We start from the raw sequence: 22,400 nt of genomic DNA on the forward strand, positions 1-22,400 counted from the left end.
AATGTGCCACTGAGCTGCCTTTCATATGAATGAATGGGCCCCCACCCTCAATGGCCTCTAATGCTCCTACCTAAAGTGGCTGCGCCCTTAGTTATGCCTAACTTTAAGCCTTAATAAAATGTAAACAGGCTAGTTATAAAAAAATTCACCCCCTGTACAGTTGTCACAAATGTTAAAATCTGCTATAGAGATCCAAACCGTTTTTTGTACCAGGCTGTAAACAAGTTTATTTCTGCTTTGAAGTTGGGCATTTCAACATGGAGGGCTATGGGGATTGATTCCCTTTTGGAGCCAGCCTCCAGTGGTCATTCAAAGAACTGCAGTTTTAGGCACTTCTCCGCTGGCTTTATTTTTAAGCCCTGGAGGCTGCTGCTCGACCATGATGTAAGCTCCTTCATGCCATAAAGACTGTGCAGAGCTGCATAACTTGCATACGGTACTCTTCTGACCTTTGACCCCCCCCCCCTTCCCAGTAATTTCCTGGGATTGAGACGCAGCAGTACAATTGAGGCTCACATCTAAACCAGAGAGCCCACACTGAAGCCAAATAACACAGCAGCCGATTTGTTAGCTAAATAAAAATGGACCCCAGGCAGTTGTAGCTGTGAAAGCTACAGTACAGTACAACAGTATGTGTCAGATACATCAGCGTCGAGTGAAGCAAATGGTGTATGAAATCTGATTACTACACACACTTTCATTAATGCCAGCTGTGTCTGAATTTTTGAGATCATGTGAACCAAGTAGTGCAGCCACTTTTTTTCTACTACCTACTCAACTAAAGACATACTCTGACATCTCTCCACTTTGTGCATGTATAGGTCCTGTTTGTGCATGTGTGTGTCTTTCAGACCTGTGTGTAATTGACAAGCAAGAGTGAAAACACTGAATTTCTCCTCAGGGGGATTAATAAAGTAAATAAACTTAAAAAAATAAACTTAATAAACTTAAGTTTATATAAACGTGTGATCAAATTCCTTCCTGCAATTGATTATTCTGTGAGTGTAACATCAGGGAACAAAAGCAAGACAGTGTATTTCTTTCTGTCTGCATTGTAAAAGCCTTCAGCGACATGCCGATATGAGGGAAATAATCTCTCAGCTCTCTTTTGTCCATCCATATCTCTTTTGATTCATCCTCCACTGATGGACTGTTTTGTTTTGAGAGAAGCTGTGTCTTATCTATGATACTTGGTGCCATGTGGGAGATCATTTGTTGCATAAAAGCTGTTTCTGAAACAAGCAAGCAGGTCTAGCCTCCGAAGAAATCTTGCCAATATCGTGTATAAACACTTATCAAGATGTTTTGACATTGCTAACATATTCAAGAGCCAGTAGTGATGTTTGTGCTTCATGCTTAGTTATTAAAGGATGAGCTGTTGGAACAAGTCAGCTTCTCAGATTATTTATAGGCTTTAAAACACTACATTCACTGAATTGGTAGCAGATTTACTACCCAGGAACCTGTTACACCACTTCATATTCTACGGCATAATGTCACAGTTAAATATTAATAAATCTCGTGAAGAGATGTAGGAGGGCTGTATCTCTTCACCTGCAGGTAGGAACAGGCTCTGTGATTTAGACATACAATATGCAGACAGCTCGTGGAGATAGTGAGTACACAGACACTCCAGCAGAGTCGAGTGTTTCAGTGAGAGATTAGCTTTAACCACTCTCCACAAATCGCTCAATTTATCTTGAAAATACACACTTCCTGAGTGCTGGAAATGGCGAGTAATCTTAAAGTGACACACACATAAATCATTTCACACCTCCAGACATTGCACAGTAACCTAAATATGACCAGTTTTACTGCCGAGGTTTGCATATTAGGCAATGGTAAACACAGCTACTGTGCCACTTCCTTGTTGCAGTTTTTTTGGCTTAAGCTCAATGGCTTCAAGGGCTAAAAAAGCTAACATGATAGATATGAGCCTGATACTTGAGTCAAATTAGGAACTACTTTCGATCAACAAGTATTTTGAGTACTGAAGAGAAATAACAAGGCAAAACCGTCACCGACAAGAGCCTCAACCAAAATTCACTTCCTGTCTTTACATGTGCTCGGCTGCCCTCCCTCTGCAGGGCCCAGCCCTGCCATACTGGAATGCAGTTGACAGACAAACAAGCCTCTGTGGCTCAGCCTGTCCACACCACAGAGGGATACTATTGAAGAAGACTGTCAGGTAAAGGTATTCATCGGTGGCTGAGAATACCAATGGAAGGACTGGCAGCACCCTTGACTCCTCTGCCTTCCTTCACCTGAGCTAGCCTAGCACACGGAAAATTCCCCAGCCAATGTGGCTTCGGCTGCTTTAAACAAACGAGAAGGGCATTGTGTGTGTGCTTGCCATGGAGAAGGGAAAGGGGAGGTTGTTTTGGCGTGTCTGAAGGGGCAAGCGCTGATGCGGAATGGCAGCAAAGACAGACGGCAGGCTACTCTCCTGAGCTCGGTTCAGAGCAGGGAGACGGCACAGCAGGCCTCTGACAGAGCACGTTTTATGGGAGTGTCTGTCTGCTGGAATGCACTGTGCTTCAGGCCAGATACCAAACACATTCAGGCTGCACTTTTGGCAATTTGGTTCTCATCAATACCAGCCGTCTAACATGCTAACATGACTCGGATTTTTTGGAGGGTTGTGCATGAAGAGGGGGTTCTGGGATGAATCAGTTCCAGTCCGGAGCACTTTAGGAAAACATTAGTCATGGTGCATTCAGGAACACATCCATGCAGGGAGCAATAATGCATCCAATCAAGAGCTGATGTTACTTGAGATAATGTGCCTTGTGTGCTCTTTCCCCACCTTCTCTAGCTCTATCAACCCCGACAGATAAGCATGTCTCAACAGGGATTGATTTTCAATAGCCATTCAGACGTCCATTAGACAGATTATCCACTTGCCTCAAGCTCTGCTTTGTTAAAATACATAAACATTGCTATTCATGTGCCAAACATTGCAGACCCCACCCACCTCGTAAAATGGGTGTTGCTTGTATCTTCTTGTTGCAAAGTTAGTTTATCTGTGCAGCACTGCAGCAGCATGCAACAAATACAACACATGATCACCTTTACCTCCTTGTAGATGAAGAGGTGACAGGAGCAAGATGTGCTGCACCAGTGTTGCCTTAAATTGCTGCACACATGTGAATTAGTGACCTGGGCAGAGTCACTGTGGGTACAATTGATGAGATTAGCACCTTGGCTCAGATTAGGCTACTGCTTTTGACTGAAAACTAATCGAGGCGGCTCCACTGATGATCCCTGACTTGGATTAGCCGGTGAATTGGACACAGACATGTCCAGATCAGTCCACGCTGCCCACGAAAAGCTTGGTTAGGGGACTATATTGTTCACACAGAGGTCTCACATCGTTTCGTATTTCAATGGTGAATCCCCCAGCCACAGAATACGTCTTTCGAGAAGCTTTGAGACCTTAGCTAACGTTATCAATCAGTTTTCTTCAAAGCAGTGGTGCCAGCCAGGCCCGAACCAGGAACAGTGATGCGCTGGTTTAGGCTGAATCAATACCGTAGCCTTAAGTCATTGTCTTGATGGAAAAAAAAATATGTAAATTCTGGTTTCTTAAAGTAATTATAGCCACACGGTGAGGTGTAATGTCGTTTCTGGTCCGCGCTCTGGTGCCACCGCCTTCCAGACGTTAAGCTAGCCGTTAGCTAGCCTCGCTAGCGACATACCTGTCCTGTTGGGGTGTTCAATTCATTCACAAAAATATGTGAAAGGTGTCATTTTGAGAGGGCAGAAATCAGCGCAGTCAGGGTACAACAGGGGGGAAGGCGAATAGAGAGTGTTTTTAAGAGAATACTAGGAAGTAAGACGGTTTTCTCGTGTTCTTACCTTGTCCAGACAATTCACTTTTTCCGTGGGGTAAACGACTAGATTACATCTGCTACACAACGGATTCATGTTGGAGGAATGCTCTTCTAGCTAGTTAGCACGGAAACCGCCGATGAAACTGCTTGTAGCTTTGTGCCGTCGAGTCCTCACTTCACAAACGAGCTATAGTGTACGTTTATGATCAGAAAGACACCGACACTAATCTAGTTGTTTGTAGCAAATCCAGGAGGTTGTTGTTGTCGTTGTAGCCGCACAGCTGGCTGTCAGTCCACTAACCAGACACGGAAAGCGCGCTCCCGCTTCCCCCCTCTCTCCCTCCCTCGACTGCGCGTGTCCGAGCAGAAAGGGAAGAGGCAGTGTGGGAGGTTCAATTATTTTACTTGGAGGCAAGATTTGATCACTAATTTAGAGGAACTACAACATCTATACATTGGGCATATTCAACCGAGTCTCGAGCACTTGTGTGCTGCAACACAGTCCCAGTCTTGTGCAACTGTGGAGAGATCCATGTCGACCCTTGTGCATGTCCAACATGTCTGTCCTCCTCCCATCTGTGCTCGCATAGCAAACTCATGTGATCATCTTCATTGTTGCAGGTTTTTTGGGGCTTTACCAATCCAATGATCTCAAATCACATTTTTACACATCTGCCACGTTCACGGCATGTCCTACTTGATGACCATGTGATACATTTGCTTAGGATGACACCTGCTGACGAAAGAGCTGTACTGTCGCTTCTATAGCCCCATAAATAGGCCCCATAACATATTCTTTTGGGATTTCCACCCCTTTCATGTACAGCTAGGAAGTAATTACAGTATATATTGGGGGAGACACCACCCTCAATATTCAGATATGTTCAAAATCCCCCCCCACCCCACACACACACACACAAGTATATCGATACCAAATATAAAGAAATAAAAAGCTGTGCTACAACAGGCAACTATCAGAATCATTATTTTCTGCTCTAATATTACAGTGTACTGCAGGTCTGGTCTGTGCAAGTGGTGTCAAACACTGTACTGTCCTTATTTCATTACTACTTCAAATGTATTAAGAAATGGAAATGTAATGCTAGTGTTATGCAGGCTATATCACTGTTGATTGTTAGTTCTGGTAAAGTGTTAGTACGTCATTAAAAAATGCCATAAAAAGTCATAATGTGTGCATTTTTCCCGTGCGACCCTCTCTCATATGGTGGCTCCCTAAAATGGTACTCAGTCATCAAAACTTTGAGAACCCCTGAGCTAAGATTTTTGTTCCAAAATGCTCCAAAATGGTCAGTTTAGCTGTAGAGTTTCGAAAATTGTCAGGTGATTATGGCCCTGACGGAGGCTACAGCATCAAGTAATGCTAAATATGATATAAAAAGATAAGACTTGCAAGCTGGGGTACTTATCTTTAACTGTGCAACGTGCTTTTGCAAAACAAAAGGTGTATCTTAAAATAATCAGCTTTGCAAGTGAAAGCAACAGGAACTGAAACTGAAGCACACCCAGAAATGTATTCTTTTCATGTAAAACAGCATGGTTTATCTATTATGTCAAAGGCTGTTAACCTTGTGGCATGCATTGCACAATTGACTACAGTCAAATTACATAAAGTTTTTAAGGAAGGGTGGAATAAAAACACATTTTATCGCAGCAGAGATACACATTTCTAACGGAATTGTTCAATATCATGTAACACTCAGCTATTATCTACACAAACTGTTGCAACAATGTCAACTTTTGGCGATGGAGTCATAAAAATTGGATGTAAAAGTTGAACTGGCTTTGGACAAATGTATATATGTGGATGTTTTTGTAGAAATCAGTTCAATGCAAATATTTATCCATGTTTCCATCTGTCATTTCAACATGGCCCAGCTTCAACAATGCTGTCTTTTTCATGGCCTTCTCCTTCCACTTCTGTGTAACCAGGTTGTTGCTTCTGAAACTTCAAGGACGGCCAGTAGCTCTTGCGTCGCTGAAAACAAAGGAAAAGGTTTTATGTTGACATGTAATCTAATTAAAGCATGTCTGGCTGTTGTCAGAGCAGATGTAGGACACAGTTGGCGCTCACCTGGATGAGGTAAAGTGGTGATGCAGCAGTAGGATGGTAGTTGATGTACAGAGCTACCAGTATCAGAGCCAAAAGTAGCACCAGTGCAGCTGCTATACCGGCTATCACTCCTGTGTTAGCGAACCCGGCATTCTTGGTTGACGAATCTGTCCTCACATCTGCATTGAAGATGAAGCCCCATAAGTATATCCCTTGATACGACTTACCTATAAATGTCTCTCACAGTTATCAACTCACCATTGCCAGTGTTAAATATATGACGTTTGGTCTCATCTGAAAGAAGACAGAAAGCAGTCATTTCCACACTTATCTCACGGCAGAATTTATTTTTACTAAGTGACAAAATTGTTGTGAAATACTGCGTACATTTTACAGTTCCGTATATTGTACTGACACTAAAAATAGCCCGGCCTCACCGTCACTTTCACAGCTTTTTTGCAGAGGAGTCAATGAGGTCATGTCCTCCATCTCTGGTGTGACAGACGAAACAGTGGAGCTGTCACCCCTGGAGTAATCCTCACAGGTTGCATTTTTGCTCTGCCCATACACAATGAAATAAATGCACGAGTCTCAAAAAGGACAATTAAAGCAGATACTTATTCTTAATGTCCAGCAATACCTCTTCTGAACAGGCGTAGTCCAACCATTCTTGTCTGTGTCTATCCATGCCATCTGAACACCTAAAACACACAAGATACATATTTATAAGGGTTACACCTGCACTATATCACAGTTAAAGTTCACACCAAATTCGAAAATACATGTTTTTCCTCTCACCTGTAGTGCTATTTATCAGTCTAGATTGTTTTGGTGTGTGTTGCCAAGTGTTGGAGATATCAGTGGCAGAGCATTTAACTGCAGATTAAGAGGTCCCTCGTTCAACTCTGGGTGCCCTTTCTCTCAGGAAAATGCATCTACCAACTTGCCTACATTGCTATTAAATAGAGAGATAACATCCCACTCACCTCTGGAGTACATGGCACCAGCTACAACCAGAGGTTTGGTTGGATGAGAGGCAGAGCTCACAGCTGTCATGCTGCAGGCAGGCTTGACAGAGAGAAAGAGATGAGCAAGATAACAGAGGTTGTATTGTTTGAGTGCTGATGCAGTGATACGTACTGAATCGTTGAAACTAAACATTTAACGATGATGGATAAGGATCTTACTGGGCAGTGGAGTGAACTCGACAGCAGAGTAGCTGGTGATCTTTGTAGTGTCTATCTCAACCCGATGGTACTCATAAATCGCCTGCCGTTGGGCATCTGAATCAGGAATACACTCAGGTTTATTGCCAAGTAGGTTTTCTTACTGCATTATTCATAAGGGGACAGGCATAAACAATATTGCTGACCTGGTGATTCAGGAGAAGTTGGTGTGACCATGAAGGCATCAGACAAACCGGCCTTCACTGGGTGCTCAGCTGAACCAATCACATCTAGTGACAGAGGTATCTGATAAAAAGACAAAAAGAGGAATCACTTGTACATGCAGCAACGAGAAAGAGATAAAGTATGGAGCACAGAGCACACGTGTGTCTCACATCTCGGTAGATGAACGTGATGGCTCCTGTTTTGTAAAGCGCGGCCTGAAATGTGAAGGCTCCCTCTGACTCTTTTCCTGACAGTCTGACCCGCTCCCACTGGACCACAAACACCTCACCTGAAGACAGTGAATGTCAAACAGGAGTCAGACAAGTAGTCAGCCAATGGTGTTTAAATATCAGGCGCTGTCTCACCATTATCCAAGTACTGCACAATGGATTCTTTGGAGTGGCTGGGGTCAAAATTAGCCATTAGAGGGGCGATATACTGTGTTGCGGTCAGCATACGGTGAGTAATGTCCCCTGTGAAGATAAACCCTGAAAATGGGCAGATGGGAAAAATATGTAAGATTTGAGTATGACTTGCAAAAACACTTCTCAGCTCTGAACATATGCAGGAAAGGTCACTTGAACATCTGTTATAAAATCAAAAAGTACCTCCTGTTGCTATGGTAATCTGCCTCAGGTAATGTCCGTAGAATGGAAAGTCAAACGTCAGAGCAACCCTCTGCAGAGACAGTGGATGGAAACGGACAGAAAGAGAATTAGAGGTGGAGTTCATGTGTTGAGCTGTTTTTCTAAGCATCATAAGCATTTTATTTCACCTGCTGAAAGGTAATTTTGATACATTTCACACCACTCTTACTCACATTGTAACTAAACCACTTGTATTTTCAGCATTTAAAGTTGTAATCCTTAAAGGGACAGTTCACCCCCAAATTAAAAAGACACCTTTTTCCTCTTAGCTGTAATGATATGTATCCATCTAAATGGTTTTGGTGTGAGTCGATGAATGTTAGTGATATCGGCTATAGAGACGTCTGCCTTCTTATGAATGTATTTGGACTAGTTGGCACTCAGCTTGTGGTGCTAAAACCCTTTTTTGACACTTTTTATAGTCTGCAGTTTTGCATTTCCATTCTGTCTTTACCACTTGTCATTTTCATTGGTAGTAGTGGAGTCTATCATTCTCCCACTCAATTCAAATTGCCTTCCCACGCACGAGGTACTCACAGGAATCAATGCAGTGCTATTAACTCTACTGTTCACAACACTACAGCCATGTCAGGGCAGACACTGTCCGCTGTGTAATGACCACGTGTTGCTAAATCACCCTGCTCTGAAATGCTTTGGTACATAACTCAGTCTATTAGCATCAGTTGGAACTGCCTATGTAACACCCACCACTGTCTTTTAACATTCATTGTCTTGTTCAATTTTATTTGAAAATGAGGGGGCACCCGGATTTGAACCGGGGACCTCTTGATCTGCAGTCAAATGCTCTACCACTGAGCTATACCCCCTTGCCTACAGGCAATAATTTTATCATCACATATTGTTTATACAAGGATAAGTGCTTGTGTACACTAGCAGGCTCCGCCTTGCCCTTCACAGGCAGCCTATCTGTGATTAACAGTGTTCTCGGCATGCAGTCTGATGTAACTATCTTGCAATGATCTACTGTGGTTAAAACATAGACACAACTTGGCTGTGTAGGAGCAGGTCATTGAGGTTACTGGGTGTTAAGTTATCAAAACTGATATTCTGCTAAATAACTAAGATCCACAACATCATGATTCACCCTCATAATCCATGTTATCAGTGTCAAGATCAGTAGAGCAAAAGGGAAAACTGACCCGGCTGTAGCCAATAATAAAAGCAATAACCCTTGACGGCAGCTTTAGCTGTATCAAAATATACTAAAAACACCTGTCTTCTGATTTCCCAAACTGCAAGCACATTTTTCTTCTTAGCTTTGTCCATTTATAATCTGATGTTGATTCTCCAACTCTGTAACCCGGATTAGATGTTTCTATAAAGCCAAAGTACTCTGTTTGCACTTGGAGAATCTGAAGTTTTGTCCATCAGCTTTTTCTTAGTGTACAGGAGTTTTCCCTCCCCGTGCCTGATCCGCCACATCTTTCCATATTAAAGTGAGCTGTATGTATTACACAGGTGCCAGGTGTTGGACAATAGAGGTCAAATCTGGGACGGCGCTGACAGCCTCTGGCAGGCCGTGGCCTGTAGCTCTTGGCATGTACCAACATTTCCCAGTCCCTTAGCTCCCCGAGCAGCGTTACCTTATGTTTCAGACTGAAATGTGTCCTGGCTTGCTCTCACATAAAATGTAAGGGCAAAATTTCAGGCTTTTCTCCTTTGACAAATGCAGAATCAGTAGCTGCCCGTGTACTTATATTTGCTGCAGTGTTGTACCTTTGCACTCCACTTTACCAAGGATATAGAAAAGATTGATTAGCTCCATTAGAACTTCTTTTTTAAGATTAAGTTTTAATGATAGGACAGCTGCAGATAGACAGGTACAGTGGGAGAGAAAGGGGGTTGACACGCAGCAAAGGGCTGGGAGTCGTAATCAAACTGAGGCCGCTGCAAAGGACAGTGTGTATGGGGCACATACAGTATTCTACCAGGTGAGCTAGAGGTTGCCCCAGCTTCATTAAAACTTTAAATTAGATTTGATAGAGATCTACAAAAATGTTTGTTGCCATATTAAATGAATGGCTTTAGAAAGTACATATAATAATTTTACAGCATAATAGAACACCAGATTTTAAAGTTTTTTGAGGTATGTGCTACGTTTTCACAGGTAGGGGGCACCAAGATTTGAACATGACTGCAATCAAATGCCTTATCACTGAACCCTGAAAGGCAGGCTACACCCTGCCTCTTACTGATGCCTTTTTAAGAAACCATATGACTAAAAACGTAGAAATATCTCAAAGAAAACAGCACAAAGGGCACATTTATATGTAAACTTATGTTTCAGATTTAATATGTGATTTAATGTGTTGCAGTTTATCTCAACAAGAACAAAAGAAAGAGGAGATTTGCTATCAAACCAGACCAGAGCAAAGAGTATTCCCAGCTTAACTTCATTAAAACCTTGAATAATTTAACATCATTGCAGGTAATTTGGTACATGCTGTTTTCACAGGTAGGGGGCACCCAGGGTTGAACATGAGGACCTCTTGATCTGTACTCACATGCTCTACCACTGAGATATAGCTCCTGTGGAGGGTACATCTGACTGCATATTCATGGCCTTGTAATGACCATATGGATGAAATGTTAACTCATGTTTCAGATCAAATTATCTCCTTTAAATTCAGAAAATTTAAAGGAGATGGAGACGGCCTAAATTCGTCTCTAGCATCAGAAATACATAAATACACACTGTGTTTAAAATGGCCGCAGTGTTCCTCCTACCTGTAGTGCTGTTTATCAGTCTAGAGTGTTTTGGTGTGAGCTGCAGAGTGTTTGAGATATCGGCTAGAGATGTCTGCCTTCTCTCTAATGTAGTAAAATTAGATGGCACTTGGATTCTGGTGATCAAAGCGCCAAAAACAATACATTTGAAAAACTCAACAGCAATGTCTCTTTCCAGAAATCATGACCTGGTTACTCATATAATCTGCAGACCTTGTTGTGAGAGTTTCATGTGGGAACTATTTTCTTTCTACTGAACAACACCCACCAACTGTATCACTGTACAGAAGGAAGCATACATCTGTTTATGGATGACAGGCTCATGCTCAAGCTGAGGGCCATCCAGTTCCATTATGGCCCAGACACAGCTAACCAACATCAAAGAACTAGTGGCGACGAAGGCCGACTGTTGCATCACCTCACGTCATTCGAGTCTCGGCCAAGGAGCATGTGCATTTTGCGCCTGCATGAGAGGAAATAACTCTAGAAAACAATATCTTAAATAATTATTGAACATGTTGTATATAATCTTATATAACAGGTTTGTTTGATCTCTTTAGACTTTAATAGTTTGTTTGCTTTCTTCGCTTCCTTTTTGCTTCCTGTGTGCTGAGCTGAACTGCCAATCAGAGTGATTTTACTCACAAACAGGCTCTGCCGGGTCTGAGACTGAGTCAACATGTTAAATCGGTAGAAAAAAAGCCGACTAGTGCCAAAAGTGCGGTAAAACTAGGGTGACAGATGCTCACCGATGAAGCCATCATTAACAGACAGACGACCATCTACTTGGTGTGTCAGGGCCCTTATAATCAAGAGAAGGCAGACATCTCCAAGGCCAATATCTCCAACACTCGGCAACTCACTCCAAAACAGTCGGGATTGGTAAATAGCACAACTAAGAGGAAAAATATGTATTTTTGATTTTAGGGTGAACTGTCCCTTTAAGCACTCCATCTTGACAAGGACATAGGAGTTCTACATTTATGAGGATTTGTGGAGTTTACTTGAATTTTGACCACTTCAGATATTTAAACACAGGTATGTTCATATAACACATTGAACTTGATGTCACAATTAGGTGACACCCAGATTAAATCTGTGGTCAGATGCTCTACCGCTAAGCCACACCCTCTATAACAACTGTCACCCATTTCTTCTTAGTGGCCTGGTATAATTTAAACTATTTTTTTTTTTACAAGTAACCTCCAAAGAAAGTCAGAGCGTACATGTATTTATTGCGTGTGAGACTCACCACAGCCTGTTTGTATGCATTTGACAGAATGCCATGGACTCTAACTTGGCCATGCCGGACGTCACTCATGTCAACCCATAGTTCCTGTGTGCGCGGGTCCTCTGGGCCAATGCTACGCCATGTGTAATACTTCCCAGAATCCTCCTTCCAGAACAGAAACACACAGGGGATCAGAGGTTGTAATGGTGTGACACAGGCATCAAGAGTTCACTCTGTACACGGTTAAATCACATGCTGTCATGTACTTCTCCAAGTGAGTGGAAAGGAGTAAACTCTGTTTCCAAAAGAGGGCAGTGTTTAACTCCAACTAAAACAAATACAACATGACACAAGCCAAAAGCATAATAAATGCCACAAGCCATTAGAGTCATAAGAAAGACTGCGGTGCAGCTCTCTCACCACTACACGTGTCATGTTGTCTGGCAGGGTGTTGATGGCGAGTCCTCCACCCAGGACCACCCTGCTGAACCTAGCGCGGCCTGAGGATAACCTCTGAGCTCTGTGAGGATGACTGTCTCCTTCGGTTGGCTCTTCATGCTGCTGTGTGGTCACACTGTACCAATTGTCTGTCCAAAATAATGAATATCAGGTTAGTATGTCGTGCTGGTTATTATGGGATGGGATGATACCAACACTTCGGTGCCAGCTGAAGCATTTTAAATGCTAAATCCACTGAAAAGAAGAGAAAATACACCAAACTTGTTTTTTTATTTTTATTTTTAACCCTGGCAGCAGTACCACACATTGTTGGGAAACATATCAGATGCCAGTTTTGTTTAGACTCTTAAGAAAGATGTTTACAGTTGTGGCTCAGTAATCAACCACTCAGCCAAACGACAAATTCCGATTTGCTTTTGATATTGCGAGTCTTAGCCTTGTCAGTTAAAACCATTGTTGAATGAAGACAAAACAATACAAATACAATTTTGTGATGCTCGGAAGGAACTGTCAAATCCTACAAACAATGTAAACCATGTTTGGTAAGCAGACTCGTGGAGGTAGGCTTTGTTTTACAGTTCTGGGGTGTTTTAATTGATGGCTTGTCCTTGTTCAAAGCCACATATCCTGAAAGCCACATATTCCTAGTTGATGTTAGGAGTTTATTTTAGCATCACACTGTGATTTTCTATGGAGCATGGAAAATGACTTTCAGCTGGTACACTGAGACTTGGATGTAGACCTATGGACATCTTGGTCCTTGAATAACCTCAGTCACTGATACAACTTTGGAGCCAAAATGTATCGACCGAGCTTCCAGAGTCATCTTTGTACAAAGCAGAGATGAGGCAGGCTTAGAAAGGTTTTTTCCAGGATATTTTTGTGTTTAGTCTGCAGAAATATTTCACTAACTGGTCACTGAGTCTGTTTAAAACAGCTGGTTGATGGATAATTCATCTATTAAATGTTTAACTATTAAGTGTTTCCCTTGTTCTTATAGTTGTAGCACTTTTTAAAACAAGCGTGCAGTGTTGTCTTGTGTTAAATAAAATGATCAAAATATATTCTTAATATATTATTCAGGAAGGATACTTGGCTTCCACAAAACAGCTCTTCTCCCCTCTGTGTTACAAATGCAATGTTTGCTTTTAGAGCAAGTTTTAAAAACAGTTTTGTTTGTGTTGAAAATGTTCCATACTTCCTCTATTTCCACAAGCCAGTTTGACTTCATAATTAGAGACAAATGTATGTCATGTTCGCAGCAAAGACTATTAATTGTTTTAAAGGTTAAAAAGAAAGGCATGAATAAATTGAGATAACCTTAGTTTGGAGATTTTTCAAATTCATAATCAATACTGAACAACATTCAGACCTCAGTTAAACATGACTCCAACATTTCTGGCAGCTCATTTGATATCTATTTCCAGGTTGCCAAGGTAGCATCATATCATAGCCTGCATTTTGACATCGGTGGAAGAAGTGCTCAGATCTTTTACTCCAGAAAAAGATCCAGGAAACTTTATTCCAGGGTGCTGGAAAGGAGGATCCAACCAAGTGTCGAACCTCTGAGTCAGGAGAAGCATCATGGACTTCATGGACTGGCTGTGGGACAGTGGACCAGCTCTTCAACCTTGCAGGGCTGCTGGAGGGGTCATGGGAGTTTGCCCATTCAGTCTACATGTGTTTTGTGGACTTGCAACTACGTCCTCTTGAGAGTCCTGTGGGGGTGCATGTGGGAATACAGGGTACCAGAGTTGTTGCTATGAGCCATTCGGTCTTAGTGAAACCCCAGTGAGAGCTGTGTCCGCACACTTGGCACCAATTCAAACATGTTGTCAGTGGGTGTTGACCTCCACCAGGGTTGTCCCTTCTCACCGACTATGTTTGTGATATTCGTGGACAGGATTTCAAGTTGCAGGTGGGGGAAGGAGAGTGTCCGGTTTGGGGAGCTCAGAATGGCATCTCTGCTCTTTGCTAGTGATGTGGTTCTGTTGTGTTATCACAGTATAGCCTCCAGCAGGCACTGGGACAGTTTGCAGCCAAGTGTAAAGCAGTTAGGATGAGAGTCAGCACCTCCAAGTCTGAGGTCATGGTTCTCTGCTGGAAAACAGTGGATTGCCCCTTCTGGGTTTGGAGAGAGTTACTGCCCCAGCTGAAGGAGTCCAAATATCTCAGGGTGTTGTTCATGTGTGAGGGTAACATGGAGTGTGAGGTGACAGTTAGCCCACATCACAGTATTGCCCCAGACTGTCATGGTGATGAGGGAGCTGAGCCTGAAGGTAAAGCTTTCGATTTATCGGTCCATCTATGTCCCGACACTCACTTATGATCATGAGCTTTGGTTAGTGACCGAAAGAATGAGGTCGTGAACACAAGCGGCCAAAATCAGATTTATTTTTTGGGTGGCTTTGCTCAGCCTTAGAGATAGGGTAAGGAGCTCAGACATCTGGAGGGAGTTAAAAGTAGAGTCACTGCTCTTTTGTGTTGAAAGGGGCCAGTTGAGGTAGTTCAGGCATATGATCAGGATGCCTCCTGGGTGCCTCCTGTTAGAGGTTTTTCCAGGGCAGACCCCAAACACACTGGGGGGATTATATAGCTGGGAACACTTTGAGATTCCCCAGAAGGAGCAGGAAAGCATTGATGAGGAGAGGGATGTCTGGAGTATCTTGCTCAGCCTGCTGTCCTGTGACCTAACCCCAGATACATGGATGACAATGGATGGATGGACAAATGACTTATGTTATGAAATAGATAGAGTGGAGTAAAAACATTAGCTTCCAAAATGCTGTGGACTAGTAGTAGTCGTTGTAGTAATAATATGAAGTAGCATAAAATGGAAATTGTACCTAATTAAAACATAGCCTACTTATTTACATTCCAACCACTGCATTTAGAGGGTGAATTTTTCCAGATATAATAACAAGGATGTTTAAAAATATAGACACCAGGGCTTGCTGACAGATGCATATGCCAGATCATTTATTAAAGTCGTTTTGCATGGCATCTATCTATGTCTTTTAGAAATGTTACGGTAATATGCGGATTTGGTTTTTTTTAGGTACATTACGGTAAACTGGCGTGACGTCACTAGCAGACTATATAAACCCAGAGACCACTCTCTCCCCACACGGAGTGTTTCATCTAACCCTAAATCAGTGCGGTCTCTCGTACCTAACGTTCGCTGTTTTTTGTTTCTGGCTTTCAGTGAACTACGGGAGGTGTTTGAAGCGGTGCTGGGAACATTTACGAAACAAAAAAGCCAGGACAATCACTCCGTCGTGTTCAGTTTCCCGTCTGAAACACCGTGATTGTTAGGCCGTGGTCAGCTTGGCTGCCGCGAAGAGTTTGTCTCTGCTGCTCTGGTGTTTTCATGTCGGGACTGTTGGTAACTGAGCAGAGTAAAACTGAGCAGGGCAACTCTACCAGGCCTGCAACTGGTCCGGTTAGGAAGCCCAAGCTCAAACATCTGTAAACCACAGATTTTAGTATGTCAATTGTCACTGTTAATTGTGTATGAATGTGTTCGCTTGCTCCCCAAATCATGCTAATGGTAGCTTAGAGCTACAGCTAACGGCTAGTTAGCATTAGCAGCACCGACCCGCCCCCCTCAGTTGCAGGAGCATGTCCTGCCTTGAAAGTGGCATGAAGCACTAACAAAGACAATAGGATTATGTGAAAGTTTAGACACACGGGTTGCTTAAATATTGACATTTTAACTTAATTAAAAAGACAACTAATGCTATTTTTACCATCTGCTGTTGGGAGAAGTCTGCCTGCAGGGTTTTCTGACAGTAAAGAAATAAGAGATTTCTTGGTTTATAAATGGAAAAAATGTGGTTTGATTTGAAATGAAAAGCTTTATGGCAGAAATCCCTAAAGATGAAAGCACATGGGAGAAGCTTTCATTGTAGGACTTTTTTTTTGACTTAAGTCTATTAATTTTAACCCAAACCACAACTTTTTCCCTTGCTTTAATCAAGAGATCCCTTTCTGGTAGGAAACCTTTGATGAAAACTCCCAACTGTGCGCAGAAAGTGGAATTTAGCCCTACCTCCTGCTACCCACGTTTAATTTGAGACCTGTGCTTGAAAAAGGGAAGCCAAAGAAGCATTTTTAACATGGAAAAACACACTTTGACATGATCAGTGCCATGTTCCTCCACTGAGCCACCTGTTCATGTGGTCCAGCTCTCGTACACACCAGATTCATATAAATTGTAATGACATCCTAACTCCCATGCAGTGCATTAACACCATGGGTCTTGAAATATACACCAGGCTATTTTAATTTTGAAACAATTTGCTTGTGCTCGGGCTGAGATACAAATATCTGCCAGCACAGATTTTTGTTTAACACCTTTAACACTGTTTAACACTGAGAATAACACTCCAGAGTACAGATGGGGTGGGGGTAAAGACAGTTAAAGTATGTGAGTGCACATTCAGTAAAGTGTTTGTGATAAAGCAGGAAGTTGAGGTTTTGCAAACCTCATAAGTTTGACTTACTGAGGCATGAGGGTATAACTCTCAGGGGTGTGAAAACATGGTATGACTGTAAAAGTGAACTATAGCCAAACCCACATTATAGTACATGGTGTCTTGTCAACTGTGTTGTTCTAAAAATGGCCATGAGAAGACACCATGCTTATTTCCCCAGGTGTTGATCCCGGCTGACCTACACTGAATTAGGCAGCTGCTTTATATTAAGCCATTTCATCCCTATTTCGAAGCCTTGGGAGACAACAGCAAACCCTCTCGCATGCAGACATACCCCCACCCACTCCCCCACTTTTACTAGCCTATGTTAATGAGAAAATTAACAGACTGGAACTTTATCTTTCCTGTTTGTTAAGCAGAAAGTAGTTAAAGGAGGGAGCTTTGGCTCAATTCAAGGCATTTGTCTTCACAAAAAAGTGGATAATCAGCAAGAAAACACATTTAGGAATATAAAATTTGACATTTTTAGCTTCTAAACAACTCCTTATGGGTGCCAGCACCCAGTGCAGCTCCTCTTATGCCAGCGAAATGCTAGCTGACGTTGGTTTGATGCCTGCATTTCTGTCCTGAGTGTGGGAGGGGAACACAGGACTGTTGGTCCCTCAGCTATGTCCTGTGCCAAACCCCCAGAGTTCAGACTGTGTGGGACATTGGCTGGTGCTGCCTGCTTTAAACATTACCCTGCATTCACACAGTTATAACACTGATGTCTTCCACAGCAGTCAAAACTACAATACGTCATTTAACAAGTCGCTGAAGTGCAACCCAAATGTCTTGACCTCATAGGGAGCTTATTGTATTCGTTCATGAGTGTTTCTCCCCACCCTTTGATTCAATTAAGTGGTGCGTCAATGCGTTCGTGGCGGCTCATATGTTAAACCTAGATGTGTGATTGTTGAGGGCTGGATCCACCCTGTTATGGCATCTATGAGGTAAGAGGAGAGTTGTTGAGTCCTTCAGAGCAGCAGATAAACATATCCTGGTTTATAAAAGCTGGGAGGGGTGCAAACGCTGAATATGAAGCCGTGACTTCTAATATCCACTCTGACAGCCAGTAGTATTGAAACCGCTGGCAGATGACCAAAACAGTAAGATGGGAGTCATATTGTCTCTGCTGTCCAGGAGAAACTGACAAAAACTCACTCTGGACTCAACTATTTCCTTATGAATTATTCACTGCATTGCTAATACTCATGAGTCATGTAACATTCTATGTGCTGTGCATCCTACAGCAGTCACAGAAAAATAGTCCACTAAGTATAATAAAATGATACCAAACTCACCTTTTCAAACATACATCTGACTATTGATAAAGGAGTTAAAACTCTACCCAGGGGGAACACCATCAGGAGAGGCAAATCAGGTAAATGTTTGCCCCCCTCCAAGAAAAATCCGGGAAAAACGGCCCTTGATGGCTACTCATATTGGCACAATTTGCAATGACAACTATAAACCATACCCTGTATAAAAATAATCAACATAGCCACCATAACGTTATCCATTGGTTTGTGGCTCTCGTTTTGAAGCCTCGAGTTTGTCATTTTGGCCAGCGCCATCTTGGATTTTTGGAGCCACAAGTGACCACATTTAAACAAATTTAAACTGATGAGTCAAATAAAAATTCAGCCACTGCACAGTTGCCATCAATACTGAAATTAATTACAGAGACAAAACCTGTTTTCTTTATACCAGGCTGTAAAGATATTTATTCTGCTGTAAACTTAGGCACTTTAACATGGGGGTCTATGAGGTTGATTTGCTTCTGGAGTCAGCCTCAAGTAGCCATTTCAGGAGCTTAATTTTTCTGCTTCAGAGATTTCCACTTGCTTTAAGCCCCCTTAAACCTCCCATAAAGGCACCACACAGTGCACTGCTGCCTAAGTGGATACAACCTACAACTGTCAGCGCAACCATCAGGTTCTTGATGGGCTTTTTTGCCTGCCTCCCCCCTTAGAGTCTAGGATTGCCACTGCTATTCTGATATTCTTTGTAATATTTGAACTCTTTATCATTTTCATAGTGGATATACCTACAGTATAAACACGAACAGCATTGGTATCTTTATTGTAAGAATGTAACATTTTAAATCTTTTAGATGTCTTAAAGTCAGTGATGACATTGCGCACAACATACTACTGGGATAATATGAAAATTATATAGAAATAGAAGTGTATTTTCCCCCGCATATCATCTTTAGAATTTAAGTAAGATGTGATTTGATATTTAGAAGTGTGAGTTTTTCAGATATATCTAAAGTTAGGGCTAACATGTCCATAAGACTTGTCCAATCTTTCCATAAATTCCTGTGTGCGTATAACAGAAATCCAATGGGAGGTGATCGCAACAGAATACCTAAGTGGTGAATCAAGACGGACCTGGATTTGTTTTGTAGGTCTGCTCTTCTTTTAGGAAACTAGCAGGGCGGTGCACAAACAGCTAACCCATACCTCATTGTGCCAGTGTAGAAAAACAGTGTTGGTGAGTCAGAAAGTGAGGAAACCATCATTGGTTAAAGCTGCCCCTGGTCACGAACACCAATGAGGTTTGCACAGCTCAACATGTTTCAGGGTGTAAAGGTTTTAAACAAATTGAGACAATAAGCACAGCACTAAGGATGACAAGTATATGTAGTAAGACCCGGTGAGGTAAAACAGGAACTGCTTTTTGTCAAATGTAGGCAATGAAAGAGCAGACGTTGTGGACAGAAAACTGACCTCTGCCCGCTCTTTTAGGAGCTACCAAACCACGACATTTAGCTGCCTTTTTCTGTGAGCGGTCAGCTCCGAGCGGTCTGAGAGAACACACCCTTCCTGAGCAGAGGCTGGAGGAGTTGGCATGCACTCCTCAACATCACCCATGATAAACATGCATAGTTCATTTCAAGGCTTGTGGTTGAACTGCAGACAAGCAATTTAGATTAATTTCAGGGAATAAGTTTCATCCAGATAATTGAGTCACTTGGCTCTTCAAGTGTTTTATATTTGATTGAAAGTGCATATTTAACCGATCTCCACCACCTCCATTATCAAATAATTGGAGCTGATAATGTGATAGATGTCTTAGTATATATTTTGGCCAGTAAATGCGCTGCTGACACACAACAACAATCACCCTAACTAAATAACACCCAGGAATCTTAAAAATGGCTAATATAATTAATGACATCCCTGAGGGGGTGCAACAAAGTTACATTTCACAATAAAATTATGAAGACATTCCAATTTTGGTCAAGTCTATTTGCATGCATGCATGCATGAGTGCACTGATTGCTTCACTTTTCCTCTGGTACAGTGAAACCAAATCTCTGCATGGGAAAGCTGAAAATGTTAGTTTTTGCTTTTAAGTTGTCTGATAAGCGAAGTAAAAGAAAAGGAGACAGCCCAAAATCTTTTCCCATATAAACACTGCTCCAAAGTACGACATGATTCAAAGAGCGAGCTGTTCAGCTGCTGGCAGATAGCTGATTTTGCTCTTGCCACTTTTTTTTCCTAAAACATGAGCATGTTTTGCTTATCACAAGTCAAATTGGACATGACTTTTACAAAATAAGTCACAGACAATAACATGCTATCTCTGATCCGATCTTACAAAACAATCCCTTTCACTTTGTTTCTCATTTTTCCAGTTTTGTTCCAACATGTCTGGATCAGCTTCAGGCTATTTGTTAAGCAAACTTCTCAGCAGGACAAGAGACGAGAGGCCAAACACTGAGGTCATTGAGGGGTACACAATTCATTTTCGGCTCAGGGCTCGGGTGTTTTTATAGTCTGGTTTAGATGGTGTAGATGGCTCCCTCAGGAACAAAGTCATTATTTAAAAACTGAGCAATATATAATGTTGAGTGACAAGGCAGATAAGAGCGAATTAGGCAAAGAACAGGAGGATATGTTAGGTTAGCACCGACAGCTGACCCCTTATTTTGCAGCCACGTATCTCAGCACCTCCTAATGCTGTTTCATCTGCAACATGTTTCACTCTGCAGAAGAGGAGTACTGGATGATTAAGTGAAATGTAGGGAAAACGCAGGAGAGAGTGACCAGTTAAAATCCTCAGAAATAAATCCATATTCCAAACACACTTCCTGCACATCACTCCACTTCCCCAAACTTGCCCTACAGTATATCAAAAAAAGAAATATTAACTGATGTCCACTCTCCAACTACCTCCAAAAGCTTTCTAACATTCCCTGTGGGAGTCTAGCAGGGAGGCAAGAAGAAAAACAAAGTCTACCATCTAATTTTAAACCTGAGACAGGCTGCTTGTGGGTTGTTGTTTAGACTCAGTCGCATGCTTGTGGAAGACGGTATTTTAATTGTACACTTTATTGCAAACTAGGTCATTCACTTTTGTGTGTAAAATAAAAAGGGCATGGCATGCCCATTTGCTGCTCCATAAAGACTTGTGCTGCAGCTGTGCAGTTTAAAGTGAACTGAAATACCAACAGTAGCATCAATATAAAAATGTATAAATTACATTATTGAGTATTCTTTCAACCCGGATCAAATGGAAATCCAATTAAGAAAACAATGTGCATGCAGAGTGTAATTGCAGAAGCATTAATTGAGCAAAAGATAAAAGGTGGAGAAGCTGCAAGACAGACTTGCAACACCTGCAAACTGAAGCATCTTTAAAGACCAGACAGGTGGAGAGATTATAGCAATGATGATGGAGGGAAAACACACTCAGCTCACCTGTTTGCTGTTGAGCCCAAACTCTTGCCAGCTCTGTTTGGGCGAGACAGAGGAAAAGCATCACCAAACTGAAACACATGTTGGCCAGACAAAGACGAATTAAAAAAAAATAAAAGCTGTGTCTCAGCTCCTTTCTTCTTCTTCCTCTTCTTCTTCTTCCTCTTCTTCTTCTTCCTCTTCTTCTCTTTGGAAAAACAACTTTTCTCTGAATCTCACTTCCACCCGTCACTCTCTTCCTCCCCCTGAATCTCTCTCTCTCACTCTCTTTGCACACCACCCCTGTTTCTAACTACACCCTCTCTCTCCTCCTCAGTGCTGTTCATCCGTTGCCATGGTGATTACAAAGACACAAGGATCAGCTGATGAGGCTTTGGAGCAGAGAGAAGAATCATCTGCACACTTAAAGGCCTGGATATTTAATTATAATCTGTCTTTTTTTAATAAAATTATACAATGTATTCCTTTGTTTGGGATTCAAACATCCATCCATTCAATGGAGTTTCACTGTTAGCAGCGTGTGTGGCGCCTCCGTCTGTCCAAATCTGCTGAGAGGACAGTGAGAAATCTGACATCTGAGATAAGACATAATGATCAGGATGCCAACAATGCCAGGGTAAAATCTGCGCTAGTTATGATATAACACATTCCATATCAAGTCTGTTTATGACTCCTCAAAACAATGTGTCTCTATTCTAACAACAACATCCCTCTGTGGCCAACATGGAACAAGAAAGTCTCTTTGTTGCAGTTTAATTTCCAACGCTTATGAAAAAGCTGTGTTTTTTTTAAATGGCATGTTAAACTGAGTGAGCTTTACAAGCACTGCGGCTGAC

The 22,400-nt window shown here is 42.0% G+C and overlaps 2 protein-coding genes and 1 non-coding gene across 3 annotated transcripts in view; all 3 read right to left on the reverse strand.

Moving 5' to 3' along the window:
• lasp1 (LIM and SH3 protein 1) overlaps positions 1-4,187 on the reverse strand; it is a 33,472-nt gene extending 29,285 nt beyond the window's left edge. Inside the window, exon 1 of the mRNA XM_033644841.2 lies at positions 3,859-4,187. Coding sequence (XP_033500732.1) covers positions 3,859-3,927 — 69 coding nt within the window. The 5' untranslated portion in view covers positions 3,928-4,187. The remainder of the gene's footprint in view (positions 1-3,858) is intronic.
• Positions 4,188-5,376: 1,189 nt separating this feature from the next.
• LOC117268889 (plexin domain-containing protein 1-like) lies at positions 5,377-21,817 on the reverse strand. Its single transcript, XM_033645632.2, has 14 exons — positions 21,568-21,817; positions 12,342-12,508; positions 11,943-12,086; positions 7,904-7,973; positions 7,661-7,783; positions 7,466-7,584; positions 7,277-7,376; positions 7,092-7,187; positions 6,891-6,972; positions 6,545-6,605; positions 6,342-6,462; positions 6,163-6,198; positions 5,926-6,083; positions 5,377-5,829 (listed from the first exon to the last, which is right to left on the reverse strand). The coding sequence occupies exons 1-14, from the start codon at positions 21,644-21,646 to the stop codon at positions 5,716-5,718; spliced, it is 1,470 nt and encodes a 489-aa protein (XP_033501523.1). The 5' UTR covers positions 21,647-21,817; the 3' UTR covers positions 5,377-5,715.
• trnac-gca (transfer RNA cysteine (anticodon GCA)) lies at positions 8,698-8,769 on the reverse strand. Its single transcript has one exon. It is a non-coding gene; the product is annotated as a tRNA-Cys (tRNA).
• Positions 21,818-22,400: the final 583 nt, after the last annotated feature.

Source organism: Epinephelus lanceolatus, chromosome 18 (assembly GCF_041903045.1).
Source record: "Epinephelus lanceolatus isolate andai-2023 chromosome 18, ASM4190304v1, whole genome shotgun sequence".
NCBI lineage: Eukaryota > Metazoa > Chordata > Actinopteri > Perciformes > Serranidae > Epinephelus > Epinephelus lanceolatus.

What these genes read in the sequence shown, in the direction of transcription:
- LOC117268889 (XM_033645632.2), bottom strand. Translation starts at nt 21,646, where the DNA reads ATGTGTTTCAGTTTGGTGATGCTTTTCCTCTGTCTCGCCCAAACAGAG. An exon ending in TTGGGCTCAACAGCAAACAG is followed by an intron (nt 12,509 to 21,567) that starts GTGAGCTGAGTG and finishes TATTTTGGACAG; the next exon opens with ACAATTGGTACAGTGTGACC. An exon ending in ATGCATACAAACAGGCTGTG is followed by an intron (nt 7,974 to 11,942) that starts GTGAGTCTCACA and finishes CTGTCTCTGCAG; the next exon opens with AGGGTTGCTCTGACGTTTGA.